The sequence below is a fragment of the Xenopus tropicalis genome, chromosome 3 (assembly GCF_000004195.4).
Source record: "Xenopus tropicalis strain Nigerian chromosome 3, UCB_Xtro_10.0, whole genome shotgun sequence".
Classification (NCBI taxonomy): domain Eukaryota; kingdom Metazoa; phylum Chordata; class Amphibia; order Anura; family Pipidae; genus Xenopus; species Xenopus tropicalis.
In genome coordinates, this window is record NC_030679.2 from 62,487,330 (window position 1) to 62,509,608 (window position 22,279).

Consider the following 22,279-nt stretch of genomic DNA (forward strand, 5'->3'; position numbering starts at 1 on the left):
GCATTAAGTTTTATTGGTATTTGTATGAAACCACAATAAAATGTGAACAATACATGCTAACAAGATGTTATTACATGTAGCTGTTCATTTCAACAGTGTAAAGTTTTGTAACACAGTGCATACGTTATACGTAACCATAATAATCAAGAAGAAAATACAAAATAAACTAAAGCATGATAACAATAAAATAACGATAAAGCTCTGCCATGACCCAAGAGTATGAATTACATATCAGCAGTTAAATCTTAACAAATATTTTCCTATTTTAAAGTAAGGAGACCATTTTGTCAGGTAATTGTTTCTAAATTTCTTGTTACTATATCTAACGTTAATGCTCTCATATTAACATAACTGAGATCAATAACTGAATATATCCTGTTTTTAGGAGTCAGTGGGCTAATCCAATATTTAAAAATTGACCTTCTTACTGCCGAAAAAAGAAATTAGAGGAATTCTATTGGATTTGGCTGTTCTATTTTTGGCAGGCTTAATAAACAAATTAGGGGATTTAGTTTCAATGTACTGTTCAGTTTAGATGAAATTATCTTACCAATATCTGACCACAGGTGAGTTATTGTAGGGCATAACCACATAAAATGAAATATATCAGGAGCTGGGTTTTTACATTTAACAACAACCCCAGTTTGACAAGTACCGTATATACTCGAGTATAAACCGAGTTTTTCAGCACTAAAAATGTGCTGAAAAAGTAACCCCCCCCCCCCCCCGTGGATGACCTGACGCGCAGTGCGCAGGACATCATGCGCGGCGCTGTACCCTTAAGGGACGCACACAAGCACTTTTAGAGCTTCTGATTGAGGAACCAATGGGACGGGCATCAAGCGCGGCGCCGCGGTGCGCCTAAATGGGGCGGCCATTCACTGTCAGTGCTTCTGATATATGCGCATTATTTCTGGCAAACCTGGAAGTTCGAGATTAAGTCGCTGCAATAGTTGGGAAAATGGGAACAACTCTAGATATGATATGTAACGAAGGTAAAGTGGTTGCTTTCTTTCTATTCTGTAATCCTCTAGTCATGCAAAGCACACAGCAGGATGGCAAGTACTTGACAATTAGTATGGAAGCTTCCTTAGCCTTCCCAAACTTGCTTTTGTCTGCTGCTGTAGCATTTTTCTTTCCCTAAAGTTATCTATTATTTATTTATCTGTTATTTGATTGATATTGAAACTTAGCAGTAGTGGCTGCATTTCCCACCCTAGGCTTATACTTGAGTCAATAAGTTTTTCCAGTTTTCTTAGGTAAAATTAGGTACCTCGGCTTATATTCGGATCGGCTTATACTAGAGTATATACGGTAAGTTTATGAGAGGTATAAGTTCTATAAACTAAATGTATCAAATGAACATGTTGTTCTCTCCATATCTCAGTGTCTATTAAATTATTTTACATTTTCAGAGAAGACATTAAACGTTCAGACAAAATAGTGCCTGTGTCCATCCAACCTGTGTACATGGAACTTAACATGTATTTATCTATTCTTACTGTTTAATTTCTAATAACTATACCCGTTTTGTGTTGTTTCCTTGTAAAGCACTGTGTACACTTGCTACAACTGGTGTGTTTTCCTCAGAAAGACTACTATAGTTTATATAAATAAAGCTGCTGTGTAGCCATGGGGGCAGCCATTCAAAGGGGAAAAGGCACAGGTTACTTAGCAGATAACGGATAAACCCCCCATTATATGGGGCTTATCTACTAGTTATCTGCTATGTAACCTGTGCCTTTTCTCCTTTTTTCCAGCTTGAATGGCTGCCTTCACAGCTACACAGCAACTTATATATAAACTATAGTAGTCTTTCTGAGTCAAACACACCAGTTGTAGCAATGCAGGGCAACAGTACATTATACTGTAATTACTTTTATACACTTTCATTTTTTGGTGTTACTGATCCTTTAAGAGGAGGAGGAACTTATAAAAGAGCTCTGGAAAAGTGCCCATTTATTGATGAAACGCGCATATATACATATTTATTTGAATTTCAGATATCAATTTATAGTAAACAACAACAATACAATAATATTACTTTTTTTATACTATAAAAATTACATCTCTCTATTTACCATGTATAACTCTCTGAAAAGTATGTCTAATATAAAATATATGTGGGCATTACTATGCATGAACATTGGCTCCCTGTTCTTAACTATAGCTAGTGCGCCTCATTTCTTTTACTTGAGGGCATTTCTGCCCTTAGTGCTGCCTTACGGAGACCTAGAGAATGCTTAGGGTTTTAGTGTCGGAGGATAATGTAAGAAGCACTCGCCTCACTGCTGCCATGAGGCGAGTTGAGAAACTAAAAAACTGAAAGCGCTATTGCACTCTCTGCATGAGCAGCAGTGTCCCTGGTTTTAACCACACTCTTAAAGGAGAAGAAAAGGTGAAATCCCTGGGAGGGTGATAAATGTTACCTCATACCCTGGGCAGGTGATTCTAACATTTGGCACCTCCCCAGTGATTTCACATTTCCTTCTCCTTTAAACAATTCTTAAGTTTTAAAAATCACAACACTAATTTACAAAGCTAAAATGCAAAAAAGGTGTTTTGCATTTCATGTCACATAGGAAAACTACAAACTAAAGGGGAGGATATCCTGCAAGTCCTAACTGTTGGTCTCAAACGGGAGTGATAGTTTCCCTTTATATTATAGATTATCCTAATATCGCATAAACATTAATGAAATATATAGGTATGGAGACTTTAATCCAAAATCATATGTCCAAAAAGCTCAGAATTACAGGAACGCCATCTACCATAGAATCCACTTTTATTTTTTATAGTTTCCTTTTTTTCTGTAATAATACAACAGTGCCTTGGTAACTAAGCTTATCTGGAAAACCCTGGTCCCAAGTATTTTTATATAATACATCCCACACCTGTACACTACAGTTATAAAACAGTTTTGCATGTAAAGAGTTAAACATAAATATACATGGAAAGGATAACAAGAAGTGGAAGGATGCCTGTCCTGAAAGCTGACAATCAAACAAAGGAGTAGAAACCTTGAAATCATGAATGAATATGTATTTGAGCAGTAAGCTTTGTCAGAAGCTGTTAAAATGAAGTATTATACAAGTTACATGCCAGAAGTAATTAACAATCAGGCACTAAGTAGAAAACATTAGTCACAAAACTTTCCAGCTTGAGGGACTCCATAGTTCAGTAAGAGGGTTACATTACTTGCTGAAACCAAATAATGCTAGATAAATAATCAGAAGCAGAGCTTGGCAGAAAATTGGAATTCCAAATTCTTTTCAGCTGCAATAGGATTTCCAACCACATTATTACAAGAGATGGCTCTGAGATACATTTGCCCATATTTAGCTCTGTTTATTTTTCTCTTTTAGCTTTTATAAAATGTTAAAAATATGCAAGCAGATGCCAAATGTGCAAACAACTGCTTTATCAAAAACGCATCGTTTTTTTGTATACTGCCATTACTAAACTGACCACAAGTGTTTAACAGTAAAATAGATAGCAAAACTGGAAATATGGCAAGCTCTCCACCCTCTTTGAGTCTCCATTTGTTAGTCTAATTCATTTTTTTTTTTAACTGTTCTTCATTTTTCAGTTAATTATTTGTCAACCAAAAAAAATCTTTACTTTAATTTTTTTATTGCAGCAGATGCAATAAAAATGATACATTTTTATAAAAAAAAAATATATATTCAAATAGAAGCACTCTTATCTTCCATTCCAACATTCAAACTACTGCCTGGCTGCTAGTATAAAGGTGACTAGTATAAAAGGGCCTTCTTGGCCCTCCAGCTGGAATAGGAGCAGTTGATGCTAGTTCCCATTCGGGTCAACTGCACATGCTCTTGCACTTGCAATCTGAAAGAAATGCATCCAAATCAGTGCACGATGATGCCTGCCAATTCCGTTGCACATTTTTATAGTAGGTGCAAAGATACTTTTTCACTTGACCGGGTAGTGCATGGCTGATGGAGAGAGCAGGGTGCTGTTCTCCTTTAAAGCTTGCACGAAGAAGGTGGGCAATTTTTGTGATAAAATAAAAAAAAGACTATCTGTACACCTACAAAGACCCCAATTCACTTGCAGAGCATATACTGGCACCAGAGTTGCAACACACAACTTTTCAAAGAATTTGAAAACTTGGGCAAGGACTCTCTGTGGCAAAGTTACAGAGAAGGTCCTTTATTTTAAGCTTATCCCTTAAAAAACCTTATCCAGGGTCTGAATGGGCCAGTGGGGCACCGGGAAAAAACCCAGTAGGCCCCATTCCTCATAGACCCAGCCTACCCAGCAGTCTGGAATCTGAGACCTCCCATAATTACTTTGCTGTGGCCGCAAAATGGCTAGAGGAAGGAGGTACTAGGTGGGACAGAAGGTACGCAAGTCAGGCATGGGGGTAGTTTCTGGGCCCTTGAGGTGCTGGCCCAGTGGGCTCCTGACCATCCAGTCTGACAATGCCCATATCTTTAGGCAACAACTTTACTCTATGGTTGGTGTCCTGTGCATAGAGCTTAAAAGGTCAAAGAAAAATGCCACCCCTAGAAAGAGCTCCAGAAAGGGTGTGCATCTTTCCCTAAATATCTTCAAAAACAGACAGCTACAACGCCAAATGTCTGAAAAGTAAGATTTGGTGTAATGAAGGATTGTTTGATGAATATAAACTTTGATTAAAAAAAGCTTATCAAAAGTGATATGAAATAAAAAGACACTAGTGTACATTTATTGGAAAGAAAATGACCTTGAAACCAGAAAAAGGAGAAGGAAAGCCTAAGTCACTTGGGGGTGCCAAAATGTGAGACACCCCCCAGTGACTTTAATCGCTTACCTTGTACCCCAGGCTGGTGCCCCTGTTAAGAGAGAATCGAACCAGCCTGGGGTAGCTGCGAGCGCTTCCTTCTTCCGCGTTGGTGTCCTTGCACATGCGCATTAGAGTGAAAAGCCAAACTTTAACAACAAAGTCGGCTTTTCACTCTACTGTGCATGCGCCGGTCCAGGGATTTTGTCGGCAGAAGAAACGTGGAAGAAGGAAGCGCTCGCTACAGGTACCCAGGGCTGGTGCTGTTTTCTCCTAACAGCGGCACCAGCCCAGAGTACAAGGTAAGTGAATAAAGTCACTTGGGGGTGCCTAACATTTTGGCACCCCCAAGTGACTTAGGCTTTCCTTCTCCTTTAAGTATTTAATATGTTCCCTTTTTGCATCAAGAAGCTTGCATTCGAACACCTCAGATGTATGGAATGATATCCTTCTTACCTTTTATATCGGTTGGATCCTGCAGTTCTCGCAGTTTCCTAAAGAAAACACAAAATAGAATAGATTTTAGTATTGGTTTAAAGATAAACATGGTTGTTGACAAGTAATTCAGATCCCAGATTCTACAATGTGTCATTGCAACCCACATAATATTTATCTGCATAGCTAGACAGGAGGAACCAGCAGAGCATCTAGATGTAACAAAATTATTAGTCCTTATTAAAGAATCACATGTATCAGTAATTTCCCTTGATTAATAGAACCAAACTGTTACTAATAATGTTTTTTTTGAAGGTATGGAAGGGAGTAGATATGTATCCTTTGTTAGAATATTTTCACATTGAAATGATCAAATAGAGTATAATGAAAAGTAAAACAGCAAAGCACAAAAAAATCTGTATAGTATTCTACTGTGATCTGTGATTTACGCCCTGGTATGTTACTACTCAGTAAAACATTTATTTTACTCAGTATTAGTATTCCTTAAAGAATAAGAAAACCTTTTTTTCTATCAGTAAAGTTACTCTAAACAGCCTCCAGAATTACCTACCTTTGTCCCAGCATTCTCTCTGACCTGGTTCCTCAGTCAGAAGGTGTTTGTTTTTCTTTGCTTCCTTGTGCAGAGTGAAGCCCCGCCCCCACTTCCTGTTCAGTTCTCTCTTCAATTCGACTACTGTTGTCGACCTGGAGAGCATTTTGCGCATGCCTGGTGGCAGCAGGAGCCAGTCTGTGCATTAGCAGAGAAATGAACAGGAAGTGGGGGCGGGGCTTCACTCTGCACTAGGAAGGAAAGAAAAAGAAACACCTTCTGACTGAGGAAACAGGTCAGAGAGAATGCTGGGACAAAGGTAGGTAATTCTGGCTGTTTAGAGTAATTTTACTGATAGAAAAAACTTACTTATTCTTTAATGTTTGGTGTAGATCCAGTATTTAACCAACAGGGCAAACCCCTAAAATAAAGCATGGCAGGATACATTTATGGTAATTACTCTTAATGTCAGAGAACCTAGCAGGATGGCAGAAAATAAATGAATTACATTTGAAAATAAATATTCAATTATTATGCAACTTCAATAAAGTTTTGCTGAAATACAAAAAAAAAAAAAAAAAATATTCTTGCAAACTATTGTTTGTTTTACCACATATTAAAGGGCATATTATATAAAAAAAAAAAGATGATGTCATATACATTTCATGGAGCCCTTGAGAAAACCATAGGACATAATAATCCCTTAGGTTACCACATCAGGCCCAAGGACAGTTGGATAGTCCTCCTCTTAAGGGTGAAGACACACTGAGCTACTAGTACTAGCTACTTGTCTTGGCTTCTAAAGGCCAGAAAATAGCCTGCCATAGACAATAATGAGTATTGCCTCTACTAGTAGCTCAGTGTGTCTTCACCCTAAAAAAGCCCACCACTACGTTTTGTGTATCTGTATACTCTGAACCGCATTCATTCCAACAGCAAACAAAAAGGCCTGGCTGTGTGTGCCATTTGCAACATTCCTGGTAGCTCAAACTTTATTGCAGAAAACAAAACAGCCTATTCAGCCTATCTTAGGGAAAAACTCTGAAATAGGAAGGATAATTGAAAAATGCTGAATGAAACTAAAAGAACTTAAAAATGCACAGAAACCAAAAATCCCACAAAGTAAGCTAATGTCTTCCAAAAGTATTTCTTGGTGAAATGCTGAATCATGCACGTTTTAACCTCAGGAATATGATGCAAAGCTTGCAATTTCAAGATCAGAAGCAGAGTTCTTTAATGGAAATACCCATCATGCCATGCTCCTACTCCAAAACCGGCATACATGTGCACTTGCAGAGACCAGTGGGAAGCGTTTGCGCATTAGAGAATATTTGTGAGTGTGCTTTCCACACCAGAGCAGGAGCGCTCACCAACAAAGATTGTGCATGGCCCTCCCACTACTGAGCACACACCAATCCTTTAGCATCAAATCACCTAAGTGATTTAAAACTGGAGCAGTTCATATGACCTATCAATCTGGACATATTTAAAAAAAAAAAAAAAACAAAAAACAACTTGCTGCTGACTTTTACATAGTGTGTTGTTCGCTATGTAGGTTAGGATAGGAGCTAGTGATAGAAAGCATTAAAGGAGAAGGAAAGGCTAATAAAGAGTTACTCTCAAGCTGCAGGCATACCTTCAGTTGTCTCAATAGTGTCCTTAAGTCTCCCCATATTTCTCCCGTTAAGAGGACCAGAAGCCTCATAGGAAAAAAAACGCTGAGCTCTGTAAAGAAAGTTCCCATAATGCCTCGCTCCTGAACCAAGACCAAGACCAGTGTACATGTGCAGTTTGTAAGACTATGAGGAAGCTTCCTGCCGATTGGCTCATATCACACATTCCTAAGGGGGGAGGAGGGAGTTCTCAGCATTCTTGAGGGAAAGGGGAGTAGGAGAGAGGAGAGAGCTGCGTGTCTCTGGCACAGGAAAACAAAGAGACAACAAATCCTGTTTCTTTTGACAGAGAACTCAGTGCAGCGTTTCTGTGAGTGCTGTATGGCTGTATTTACATAGACCTTTCTGATAAAGGTTACTTAGTTTTTACCTTTCCGTCTCCTTTAAAGGTTGAAGAAAAAAAAAATTAATATTTCTGTTTGAAAATAGAAAATGCAAAGAGTAAAATTAAATTAAATTAAATCTTTAAAGATGATTAAAGGAGAAGAAAAGCTACTGAAGCATGTTATTGCCAATAGATTAGTCACAATAGTACAAGTGAGAACGCTATATTATTCTGCAGAATGCTTTACCATACATGAGTAAACAGACATAGAAGTTCCCTATGTTTGTTTAAGATTGCTGCAGCCATTTTAGCTTGGTCTGACTTCACTACCCTGCCTGCAACAGAAAGGGGAAGGGGGAGGAGGGGGGGTAGAGAAGCAAACTGAGTTGGCTCCTGCTGTGTCCTGATGGATTTTGCTGAGAGAAGGAAGTCTGACACAGAAGATCATGTGCACAGAATAGAAGAAAAGAAATGTGATGTTTCTTTTCACTGAGGACTCAGAGCAGCAGTTCTCTATGTATTTACATGGACCTTTCTGATAGAGCTTACTTAGTTTTCATCTTTCCTTAACTGCAATGCTATATTGGTTTTTTTGGTATGGTATTTTGTAATCTGTCTGCAAAGGCTTGAATGCATTGTATCATGTATGTTCAACTGTATGTGATATTAAATACGATTTTAGCGCAATGGCACATTTAGTGATTTCAGCATGTCAAAAGCTTTAGACTTGCCCCCCATTGATCTGAATGGCAACTGGGTGTAACTTCAGATGTACTTGTCTGTAAGGAGGCCATTGCTTAAAAAACACTGACTGCTGACAAATACTTGTCCACTTACAATCAAAGTGTACCCACAATTTGAGGTTACTTCTAGCACTTAAGCGCATGTATTTTTAAGGGTGCATGCAAACATCTGTGTGTTAAATGGTTTACATAACCATATACATTAATTGTAAACTCGAGTTTTATGGGGTTAAAGGGCACCTATTACCCTTAAATTACTACACCCACCATCAAAGGTGTAGGCTAATACAGCCTGCACCCTGGTTTTTTTTTTTTTTTTTTAAATAGCCCCCTACAGCGTTAGGCTGCCCACACTGGGAGGGAGCTCCCAGGGCAGGCAGACAAGTTGTGGCACAGACATGCACATAAGGAGCGAGTGCCACAAGTTGCACCCACCACACTATGTAACATGGCCCTCCACACTGGGAGCTCCCTCCAAGTGTGGGTGGCCTAGTGCTAGTAGGGGCTGTTTTTAAAAAAACAAAAAACTATTTTTCCCCCAGCTGGAGTGTGGGCTCTCTTAGTCTGCCCCTTTGGTGGGGGAAGGAATTTTATTGTGAGTCGCACACTTTAAGTATGCTTAGCTTGCTAGTTGGGAAACCCTAAATAAACTGAAAACAATAGGTAGTGCAGTTTAAATTGTACTTTAATTATTGTGTAAGCTTGCCCATGTGCTGTATTAGGGCAGTGATCCCCAGCCAGTGGCTCGTGAGCAACATTTTGCTCACCAACCCCTTGGATGTTGCTCTCTGTGTCCCCAAACCAGGTAGTTGCTTCTGAATTCCTGACTTGGTGGCAAGTTTTGGTTGAATAAAAACAAGATTTACTACCAAATAAAGCCTCCTGGAAGCAGATAGTGAGCATAGAGGCTGCCTAATAGCCAATCTTAGCCCTTATTTGGCAACGCCATGAACTTTTATGATGCTTGTGTTGCTCTCCAAGTCTTTTTACATTTGACTGTGGCTGAATAGTAAGAAAGGTTGGGGACCCCTGTATTAGGGTATTTAGAATAAATCTGTATTTCTTATAAATGGCCCTTTGCTTTATGTGATATCCTGAGCTTTATTTTTTGATGACAGTGTACCTTTAAGGAAAGGAAAGTAGATACATTCAGAGGAAGTCTGAAAAGATGCCGTTTGTTAAGCCTCTTTAGATTTTCTTAACAAAAGTATCTGAATGGCATGCCAAGAAATAAATAGCAAGCTCTTCTCTCTCTGCTAGAAAACTCAGTAAGGGAGCACGAGACTCCATAGTAACACAGGCATGATACAAAGAATGAAAGTTAGAATTGTGGCTCTTATAAAAAAAAAAAAGGGGGGGGAGACTGCACATCTGAGTACACAACAGAACAAGAGTATAAGACTCCAGATACCCCTATACAAACATTTTCCTTTAACTTCAATACATGTGGTACTAAATGCAAAAAAAAAAATCATCACAAATTTCACATTAAAATGTACTATTTGAACATGATTTGGGAAAAAAATGAAGAAAGCAATAAATAAAATGGCTGCAATAAAAGTAAACATGCAACAGCACAATATTATCCTCTATACGCCAGTGTAAAATCTGATCAGATAGTTGGAGGATGTATTTTATTCATGCATCTACATCTGACAGTAAATATATTTTAATAAGGAAAAAAAAAAAAAAAAAAGCTCTGACTTGACTGATCTGCTGGCCTTGCTGGATTATTAATGGAAGTCTCACTTATACTAAACTGTGTTTAAATAGCACGTCATACTAAGTAACCAAGAGCATTTGCACAATTTTGAAGATCAATATTCACTGCAAATTAACTGTTGAAAGAGTGATATGCTCTTAATAAATGAACATCCCATAACATAGCATTTTTAGAGGATACAGACACTTTTTATTGGTATGCCATGCCTGGGTCATGATTTCCCAGGCATAACATGTTTGGGCAGAAAGCCCCCAAACATGCAGACCCAACTCACTAAAGAGTGCTAAAAGTGGGTTGCTTGTCCTCTTTCTCTAAGAAGTCGAGCCAAGAATTCAAAACACTGCTTCTACATTACATAGCTCCAAACTGTTCCGATTTTCGCGGGACAGTCCCTCTTTTGACAGCTCAACTCACAGTTCCGGATTCTTACTGAAAAGGCCCTCATTTCCCTTTGATCTCCTGCACTGAATGCTACAAAAGATACAAATTTAATTAAAAAGTAGCTTTTGGCAGAGAGCCCAGAAAGTTAACAATCTTCACCTGCACTTAGATACATTGTTTCTCACATTTAATTAAAATGTAGCTTTTGGCAGAGAGCCCAGAAAGTTACACCTGCACTTAGATACAATTGTAACTAATAAGTTAAACGGGTCTCTTGGGGGATCTGAGACTTGCAGTCGTATTTAGGGGGTGTGGTCGCAGAAAAATGGGCGTGGTCAAAAATTTCACCGCAGCGCACGCAGCCTTTCTTTTTGTCCCTCTTTCCATTTTCAAAATGTTGGGAGGTATGACATTAATGTAATGAATTTGGTAAGAGAGTGCCCCTTAGAGACAACTATGGAACATTCCTGCCTAGGGGAATGGCAGTGTTGTGCACCTCACACTGGACACAAAATCCAGCACATTGTATTACAGCACAGCATCAGGGAGCACAGGCCAGCACTGTTTTTTCTGCCTGACATGGGAGTGTAAGTGGGAGTGTCTATGTGCCTTCCCCACACAGACAGTGTGAAGTTGCCGCAGGCTGTGAATACAACAAATGTTTTGCACTTTACACATGTTAAATGGAAAGTGAAAGTAGTATCTGTTTTTATGTGCTGGTGACAGTTGCTCTTTAATGGGAGATGATTATTTAGCTGCTATTGTTTCTGATTCAGAAACAAAATATTTAGGATTTGTGCCGGTGACAGATGTTACACCCATATTTTTATATAAATGATAACAGCGAACTACAACTGTACCTTAGCAGAATCTTGGAAAGCAAAAAGATGTGGTGTTTATAAACTAAAAAATGCACTAAAACAAGAGAGATTGGGACAGATTTAGCAAAATGTGAGATTAGAACTCATCAGAAAATTGATAAATATGCTTCTAAAAATCCCCTATGAATGAGGAGAAAGTGATTTTTTCCTGTGGTGAGCTCTAACCTGACAATTTGATAAATCTGTCCTGTTATGGACAATACATTTTCAGAAAAGGCGTCACGCTCTCCTATATACTGCAACTGTCTGGAAACAAGCTGCAGAAACCAGTGTTTACCATTTCTAAATGCCCAAGAATCCGAACAGTCATTTAGGCAGTTTATTCTTCAAACTGTTCTTCCTATTTTAGTGACTGTTTACAGTGTAAGTTTCTTGAACTTCAGGATATACTGTGAAATATGTACTTTACAGGCAGTGTTGATAAAACTACACATGTTAATATTTGTAGACTCCAGAAGGATACGCACTTTAGTGTTACATGGCTTTTGTTTCTATGCATTTGTTAAAAGAAATACACAGACGATAAGTAAGCAGCCAGTTTTGCTGGAAGTAGTTTATTTTCTGGGAATTCCTGGCAATAAGTAAAGAGTGCATGGGTCTGGGGAGGCTGCTTGCATGGACGTCTTTTGCTTACTAACAGGAAGTTATGTTCTACCTCAGTTCTCTGCATTCCACACATGCCATGCATTCACAATTAAAAACACTTTACAGGATACATGCTTAATCATATGCACAAATCGCAAAGTTTGCAACCAGTCAACAACATACACAGCCCAAAAAAGAATGCACAAATATAAATGTATTAGCAGCACGCATGCTAAAAAAAGGTAGGCCTATGGTAAAAGACTAAAGTCACAGTGGGTGCAGCAATTAGCACTTTTGCTTTTACAACAATTCCTCTTTTGTGTTTAGAACTTCTGAGCGGGGGCTTTACTAAAGTCTGTAACAGAGAATTGTAACAATCGATATAGGAGTTGCTTTTGGGGACAATTAAACAACAATTAAACAACTTTTAAGGTCTGTGACCTAGCTTTAAGTTCTTATATGAGAGGGGAGTGAAATAAAATAATTTTTAAAACCTACATTTTGGAAAAATTGTGAAAAATTGTAAACAATTCAAAAAGCCACTATTTGTGGTGTTCTGTTTGAACCCCCCCAGTGATTGTATTCACTTACCTAATACCCCAGGCTGGCGCTCCCACCGCACCAGCCTGGGCACATGCAGGCCAGCAATCTTCCTCAGTCTTCTTTATTTGTGCCAGCTGTGCATGTGCAGTAGAGTGAAAAGCCACTCTTTAACAAAAAAAGAATCATCTTTTGGACTTTACTGCACATGCGCAGACCCTGGGATTGCTGCAAAAAGAGAAGAAAGGAAGAGGATGCCTTGCCTGCATGTACCCTGGGCTGGTGCGATTTTCTGCCAATAGGAGCACCAGCCCAGGGTATAAGGTAAGCAATCTTAATCAATGGGGAGGTGCCTAAGGTTTTGGGACACCCAGTGATTCCACCTTTCCTTCTCCTTTTATACTTTTATTTGTAAATAGAAAAACTTCCATTTGAAGTACTAGGGCCAATCAGTGAGTTAAATAAAGTCACATTTTTTTTTCCTGAAAGTCCACAAAAAAATCAAACCGTATCCAATCTTAACCTGTATGCTTTATACCCTCACTTATGCCTAACCCACTGAGCCTTAGTATTTATAGACCCATGCCCCCCTTCTCTGATGTCAATGAAGGAGCAGAGCATGCAGGCACAAATCTATACCAATTGCCAAAGGTATAAGCTCAGCATAGTAAGGTGTATGGTTGGGTGGGTACACAGAAAGTTGCTTAGAATAGGCCAAACTTATCAAAAAGTTAAATAAATGGCGGGTTCCAATTTGTTAATTATCCCCCACTGACTATAACAGGTTACCTCAGACCCTGGGATCGTGCTCCAATTCAATGACTAATGCACCTCTCCTGAGTAGTAGTGTTCTATAGGAATCATACCCCCATCTTCTTTCCTGTCCTGGGATCTTTGTTGCAGCCCTAAGCCATTTATAATAGAGCAGAAGTTTGGCTTTTTTCCTCTAAGTTTTGATTTTATTCTACTGCCCATGAGCACAGCCTAGACCAACTGCAAAGGATCTCTAGTAAAGACAAGAGGATGGCAGTGCAGCACTCCCTACAATAGTACTCCACACCAGCACGTTTTTCAGCAAAGAGGAGCACCAGTTTGTGGCCTAAAGTAAGAGATTATAATCATTATGGGGTACCAAACAAACTGGCACCCCCCAATGATAAACCTTTTCCTTCCTCTTTTAAAGTTCACCTCTGACTTAGGACTTCAGACCTACTTGACATATAGAAAAGAACATTTTGAAATAGCTTAATGCGTTTTTTATACAGACCTAAATACTTAAATCCATGCCAAATATGCATTAGATGATTAGTATATACAACTTTTACAGCAATCTCACCTGCGGCAAGTAGGATTCACTTGGATCCAGGGAAAAAGATTCATTTTGTAGAGTGTTTTGCTTGGTAACTACATCATCGCCTTTTCTTTCTTTTTGTCCTGCTTCATCATCTTCATACTCATCAGGACTCTGTAATAAATTGTAAAAAAAAAAGTATTGTGGATCAGAGATCAGAGGCCTGGAAAGTGCTTGCATATGAAGCTCTACCATATATTATGTTTTTTTAAGGTTAATAATAAAATCTTTTATTGACATAGCACTGACTCAAACAGCTCTTTTCAAAAATTGGTTCTGATTTTCATCACCTGACACATGACGCTTACATGCACAGTCACAAAAAAATGTCAGCTCTCATCAGCATTCAGTATACTTGCTTATATGCTGGAAGGAAACCCAAGCAGACACAGGATTCCAGTCCTGCACACTTTAACAAGCTACCAATCCCATTTTTTATTGAACCTTGATTGGGGGTACCTTAACCTTGTTATAAACAAATACAGTGGAAGCTTATTGTTACAGCATGGATCTATGCACAAATGTTGATGCATTTGAATCTGGAAATCTAATTGGAGCTCAAATTAACTCTTTGGATGTCGGAAGGCTTGATCTTGCACCCCAATGTCATGCCTAAAAATTCTATTGCCTTAGCAGTCAGGTTCACAACAGCTGTGCTTGGGGTTGTAGAATTAAGGTTTTATAGCAGGAAAGCAGTTAAACTCACCTTAACACTGACATCCTTATTATTTTGAATTACAAGTTATTATTTTTACCTAGTAACCCTAATACGCTACAGTATACGTCAAACAATCTGATCTCCAACCAACTGATGGGTTCCAACAGTTGACTGCTGAAACAAATGACAATTTACCCAAAATACTGGGGTGTATCAAAATTCTAATTTTCAAGTTCTGGGATATGTCTCAAAACCAATACAGGGCTACAAGTGCACTGTGGTCAGTATGCAACCATGCATGTAGTAGCAACTGGCACTCACCTTTCTGTGCATTATTTAAAAGCACATTTTGTTGAAACATACATAGTGGTGAACACACCGAAAAATGGCTTTTTGAGGGTTTTCATTCATCCAGGCCATGATATATAATTGAGACGAGTCTAAAGCTTATTTAAAAAGATGTTCATTCATCCAAGTCATGATATACAGTATCTACTGGTGATAAGTCTAAAGCAACCAGGCTGAGTATTCCTGAAATGTTTCATCACTTATCAAGCAGCTTCTTCATTTCAATTAAAGGTGGCCATACACAATCCGCTCACTTGGTGAGGTCGGTCTAAAGGACCAATATCGCCAGCTAGAATCGGCCCATAGGGAATTCCCCTGAACTGCAACAGCTTAAAAAGGATAAGGTCATCAACCAAGCTTTGTATCGCTGCCTCTACCCAGGGAAATCCACTTCATGCCTATATGGACTCCTTCAGATACACAAGGAAAGAACTTCACTCAGGCCAGCTGCATCAACTCTGTGTCTTATAACATTGCTAAACAAAACACCAACATCTTAGCCCCTTTAGCTGTTAACAAAGGGGCTAAGATGCCATATTTTGCTTGTGCCTGACATTAAATAGTCTGCCATTTTAAGTATTTTCTGGATTTTTGTCTCTGGTTTCCTGCCTTTATTACAGTGATAGATGCTTTTACATTTTCAAAAGTCCATAACCCCCTCGAAACTGTAAGTATAACTTACCTCTACTATGCAGAAGCCAGTTCACAAGTTTTAGAAAAAGCCAATAAAGACATGTAGTCAAATATGAATATAAAATACCGATACTTTACATGCAACTGTATATCCTATTCTATCTTTCTACATGTAGCTTTGACTACTTTTAGAAAACATATTTGTTGAATGATCTTCTGAGAATAAGTTAATTATAAAAGACATGTAATAAACATTTAGTTCCAGAGCACCCATCCTATATGGAGAACCCAAAAATTGAACATTGTATTGTGATATGAAAAAATGAAGACATTTGTGGGAGCCCAACATGTTCCAGTAATAAAAACATGTGTTTGGTGGCAGGGGGTTAAACAATTCAAACAAGTGGAAAAACAGAATTAGAAGAGCTATTTTCCAATGATTTCAGTGATTACACAATGACTAGGGTCCTTTCAAGCACGTACTTAACTATAAATATTTTAAAGCACACAAGCAAGCATTAGTAAGAATGAATTGTCACTTATTCTGTAATTAAGTACATATTGTTATTCTGTTGAAACACAGTAAGAACAAATGATTGATTTCATAATATTCCCTTAGGGCCCAAACCAATAATTCCAACTAAAAAATTCCTTATTAAATTCTTCTCTACCCAATGAACAAATCAGAGCATATGTCTGAGATATATCTCTTTTTCCCACTGTCTTCTGTATAGGAAATGAGAAATGCCCTGGGTATGACATACATGTGTGGATGTCCCTGAAAACAAGGCTGTTTTAATACCAGGAATGTGGGAGAAATGAACATGATAGTTAATGTTTGGGGGAACTAAATGCTGATGTATCTCAGTTACAGGAAGGACAAAATCCAAATTATATTCAGGAAAGTGATTCTCATTCTTCTGACAGTTAATACAAAAAAAACTGAAACTGTCATTATGAATGGTGCAGTCAATCAGGAGTAACCTTTCCTGAAGCCCTGAGGAGTGCATGAAAGAAAGCTATGATAGACAGATGAACCATTTGGATGCAGCATTCGGATTCTGGAGCATGTAAATTCTTTCCTGAATGGAATCCAAACTCTCAAAATAATGTGACTTTAAACCATGTGACTGAAATTAGGATTTATTTTGATATTTGCCCAAATCTCGGAAGAGCAGGCATGCAGCAATAAAAGTGGATTCGGTGAATACCTAATAGGCACATTAGTGTCGCAGTAAAGGAAAAAGGTTATTGTTTCAAATTGTTTTATTTATTAACTATTGTCTTAATTGTTTTAATTATTAAGTGTTAACCAATGATCCCTTAAAATTTTGCTTGTGTGCACATGAAGTTATGACACCAGTACATGTAATAAGATTTTGCAAGCTTACACACAATTTCCTATAGATCTGTTACTCTGCACATCCAGCTTTTAAAGATGATTTGCAAGAACACCGCCTGTAGTTAAAAAGATAAATAAATAAAAACTTAAAGGAGAAGGAAAGGTAAAAACTAAGTAAACTTTATCAGAAAGGTCTATGTAAATACAGCCATAAGCACTCACAGAAACACTGCACTGACTTCTCTTTCAAAAGAAACAGGATTTGTTGTCTCTTTGTTTTCCTGTGCCAGACACGCAGCTCTCTCCTCTCGCCTGTCCCCCCCCCCCCCTTAGGAATGTGTCATCTGAGCCAATCAGCAGGAATCTTCCTCTTAGTCTTACACACTGATGTGTCCCAAAAATCGCGGAAGTTGCCTTGAGAGGAAACTTCCGCAATTTCGTGGAAATCGCGGCACCGCAATTTGTTGCGGGCAACTATTCTCCCCGTGTGCCAGAGCCCTTAAAAAAGAAAGCTAGAAATACTGTATTTTACACATTAAACCTACAGCAAAAGCCCCAATGGTTTAGCAGCGATGTAATGATTAAAAAAACCAAAGCCTCCTTTCTCATCCCAGAATCCACCAGTTAGTCTGAAAAGTGTCCCTAATTTTAAAGTTGGAATAGTTTACAAATTTTTAAGAATTTAAATAAACACAAAAAAAAACTAATACATGTGAACTGCTTAATAAATCAAGAAAATTCAAATTTTGAAAACTCTTGTATGCAATTTAAAAGTGCATATTCAAATATAGATAAATCTGTCCCTGAGTATACATCAGTAAAATCCACACAGCAGAATTGTCCAACTGCATTTTAAGGGCTGTGACACACGGGAATGTAAATCGCCGGTGGGATGGTATACGCGGCACCGTGATTTGCGGAAGTTGCCTTGAGAGGAACAGAAGAGGGCCCAAAGTGGCTTATGGCTGTGACACACGGGGACATTAGTCACCTCGTGACTAATCTCCCCGAAATGCCATCCCACCGGCTAGAATGTAAAATGCCGGTGGGATGGCATTTCGGGGAGATTAGTCGCCCATGACAAGGGAGATTTGTTGAGCAGCGACTAATCTCCCCATGTGTAACAGCCCTAAGCCACTTTGGGCCCTCTTCTTTTGGATTCCGCCAGTTTGCATACTTGTTTCAATAAGTTTTTATTCAAAAATAATTTCAAAGCAATTTCAGTTCCATTGCAGGAGAAGTAACATCAAATACATGCATTTTGCAGTATATTATAATAATGTTGCTGTTTAATTGCACACTTAGTAAGAAGAACTATAGGTTAGTCATCACATAATTATATCTTCAATAACACTGGAACCTAATTAGACATTTATCTAAAAAAATAAGGTAAACATTTCAGAATAAATGGATACTGCATAAAGTAACAATTACAAATTACTATGTCCCTTCTTGACACACTCTATGGGTCAATTAAAGCCCCCTATTCACCATAAGCTCAAGTTCCATTTTGTTATTACAAGGACACTAAAGGGCAGATTTTTTAACAAACTATTATCCATGGTTTTAAAAGGTTCTTGAAACCACAACTAATTTCATTTCCACTAAACCACAAATGTCTAGTCCTTTATTAAAGGGGACCTATCACCCACATAAACTAGATTTTGACATGATGCAAACCTTGCCTTAAAGGAGACATATCATATAAAAATTAAGAATGTTCCAGTGAATTATACTCCTCTAGATATAGAAGGAATGTGCTTAAAAAAGTTGTGTTTCAGACCGATTTATTGAGAAATTCCACCAAAACCCCACTAGTCCCACCCATATGTTCCACTTTTTGCTGGCTGAATTCTCTGATGTGCTGGGGCCGGCTCTCAGGACACTGCACTGTAGGATAGGAACTAATCAGCAATTAGGCTGACCTGATAGGGAACTGAAGCCTGTCTTTGCTTGTGTGACTGCAGGGCTGTGATTGGCTCTACCCCTCCTGCTGTGCTTCTGGCAGGGACCGTTAGGACACGCCCACTCATCATTTCAAACAGGGACAGAGAAGTGATAGGATCTATAGGGGGCCCCAACAAAGGGACCATTTTTACAGATAGGATTAATGTTTAGCCCAAAATGAAACCAGCACTGTATATTATTCATAACTGCCTACAAAATTAGGGTTTTTCCCATTTATCCAATATGTCTCCTTTAATAACAGTGCCCACAAAATGGCACCTGCCTTCTTGCTTTAATTATGCAATTCCAAGATGGGAGGAAAAAAGATGTATGTTATTTATATAGTGTAAATGAAGTTTATTTGGCTTGACAAACAGAATATAAAATAATTTGTAATCATTTCTTAGGGTGACAGGTCCCCTTTAAAAGATCCAAATTGACAAGCGGAACAAAAACGAAAAGATCGTGAAAACCAAATTTTTCGAGGTTTATATGTTTTTTTTCACAAATCTTTGTGAACTTATGAATGAAACCCCCAAAAACCTATAAACCCACAAATTAAATAAAGATTGTTACAATTTGCCTAGGGCAGCTCCCACTGACTTCTACATGACCTTGACAGCTTTTAGATAGCAAAGTTTTGTGTTTTTCATGTTTTTTTTGCTTAAAATATAACAACTTTTTTTTTTACTAAATATTTGAGTTTTAGCGTAACCCACCCCCCCCCCCCCCAACAAATTGTGGGAAAAAAAAAAAAGAAAGAAATAGATACGTTAGTAAACTCCCCACTAAGTGCTTTGGAAAGGAATAGCTATAATCAATTCAGATTTGCCAGATTGCACAAAAGGACTGATGTTTATCTGATACCATACTAGTGAATTCCTCATTACAGAAGATCCAATCATGTTTTACCTTTACTAGATCAATATTAATATACAGAGAGTTCTAGGCTTTGACTATGACTTGATGTCCTGCCAATAAATTAAATTAAGTAACTGGCCTTGTCACCTAGTGATTCCTTTTGGGATCATGCCCAAGTGTGCTACATAAGGACTGACTGGTAGAGCAGGGAAGGAGGCCATTGGAGGTAGGCTTTTGAATGATTTGTGCCTATAAATTTGTCCATAGCAGCATTCCATGTGGGATCTTGTTAGGCCATCTAACATACACTGTGAGTTCAGCAAAAAAGAAATGGTGGACATATTCAGAGGCATTGCTGAAGGGCTGCTGCAGTCTTGAACAGGTACAGAAGACCATGACATGTAGCATATAGAGACTCACTTTGTGCTAACCTTTAATAGGTTAATTTGTTGTTTATAATGTATAATATGTAGAATATGGTGATATTGTGTGTAAGTGCATAATAGAATGATTTGCCGTTTCATTTCATCCTAATGTTTCAAACCTGATGCAGCAAACAAAGACATCCACAAATATCTTGCTTTTAGTGTATTACAACTTTAATGTTGCTGACATAGTCATGAAGAATGTGTTAAAAGACAAAGGAAGCAGAAATGACATAACTGATCAATCATCTCTTCGCAAAGCAACTTCCCATTCAACAGTGCCATCAACCTTTAATAAGAAACAACTATTATTGGCCACAATGGTAAACAATACTAAGCTAAATAATTTCACAATATAACTTACTGCGAATAAAAATATTCAGGCTAAAATTTGTTCCAGCCATTAGACACCCCTCCCTTACTTTGCAGAAACAGTGCACAGGCTAATACTCTTTTCCTCTCTACTTGATCAAATTTAAGGAGCAGTAGCAGAGGGATTTTAATACAGTAAAAAAGGATAAACATTCCTTAAAAGTTTATTGAAAGAATGTTCGCTAGATAAATAGAATCCATATAAGGTAAAAGCTTTACACACTTTGTTATTAAAAGTGTTCTTGCCTACGTCAAGGAGTTATTCTACATTATATTGCTTGGTTGCTTCTGTTTTGTTCTACATTCCATGAAATCCATCTAACTTAAATTGAAATATCTTACAATAAAAGAAGGCTTGGTTTTAGTATAAGACCGAATATTTTAAATTTTTATTTCTTACACCACATCATAAACTCTCTAAGCTCTAACCTAAGCTATTCAATAACAATATTTGACCAGGTACGCTTTAACCAAATGCCAACTTTTAGGGAGTTTGTTTTAAAAATGATGCCAACAAATAGATGTTTCTCTGTAAACAAAGTCCACTTATTTAGACATATAAGGTAGAGACTGGTACAGCAGTACAGGCCTAGTTGGGAAAACTTTCACCACACCTGGACCCAGTAACCCAAGTATATTCTTTTATATACAAGCACCACAAACCAACTGACTCTCCATGAAAGGTGCCAGCTAAATTAAGGGTTTTAATTGAAGATCCATTTTAGAGTACTTCTAGATTTCAAGAGTTAAGAGTTAATTGGCAAAAGGAATACTGGAGTAAGGATAAAAAAAAAAAAAAATATGATTCACTAGAAAAACTGTGCAATGTGGTGGATTATCTTTTTTCTTTACTCAGCTACCACTGCCACTCAAAGGCAGTACAGAAAATGGTCATCTCACAACTATAAAAATCCTTTACAAATACTTGGAAATATTAATAATAGCTCAGAGTGCAGTACTGTCCAGTCCTACCACAGTTCCAAAGCAAAACGAATAACTACAATCCAAGAAAAACGAATATCTTAGTACAGGTATGGGATCCCTTATCTGGAAACCCTTTATCCAGAATGTTCCGAATTACAGAAAGGCCATCTCCCATAGACTCCATTAAAAGCAAATAATTCTAACTTTTAAAAATTATCTCCTTTTTCTCTGTAATAATAAAACAGTACGCTTTACTTGATCCCAACTAAGTTATAATTAATCCTTATTGGAGGCAAAACAATCATATTGGGTTTATTTGATGTTTAAATGATTTTAACAGACTTAAAGAATAAGTAAACCTTTTTTTTCTATCAGTAAAATTACTCTAAACAGCCTCCAGAATTACCTACCTTTGTCCCAGCATTCTCTCTGACCTGGTTCCTCAGTTAGAAGCTGATCATTTTTCTTTGCTTCCTTGTGCAGAGTGAAGCTCTGCCCCTACTTCCTGTTCAGTTCTCTCTTCAATTCAACTACTTGTAGTCAACCTGGAGAGCCTTCTGGGCATGCCTGGAGGCAGCAGGAGCCAGTCTGTGCATTAGCAGAGTTTTTTTTTTTTATGAGAGACCTGAACAGGAAGTGGGGGCGGGGTTTCACTCTGCACAAGTAAGCAAAGAAAAACTATCAACTTCTGAGGAACCAGGTTAGAGAGAATGCTGGGACAAAGGTAGGTAATTCCGGAGGCTGTTTAGAGTAATTTTACGGATAGAAAAAAAAGGTTTATTTATTCTTTAAG

At 38.0% G+C, this 22,279-nt stretch overlaps 1 protein-coding gene across 7 annotated transcripts in view; it reads right to left on the minus strand.

The window, feature by feature from the left end:
• Positions 1–22,279, minus strand: part of pawr (PRKC, apoptosis, WT1, regulator) — a 59,594-nt gene that overhangs the window by 8,719 nt on the left and 28,596 nt on the right. For all 7 annotated transcript variants that reach the window (XM_031898948.1, XM_031898947.1, XM_031898945.1 and 4 more), the window contains exons 3-4: positions 13,962–14,090; positions 5,246–5,283 (exon numbers count right to left, since the gene is read on the minus strand). In XM_031898948.1, the coding sequence (XP_031754808.1) occupies positions 5,246–5,283; positions 13,962–14,090 (167 nt within the window). The remainder of the gene's footprint in view (positions 1–5,245; positions 5,284–13,961; positions 14,091–22,279) is intronic.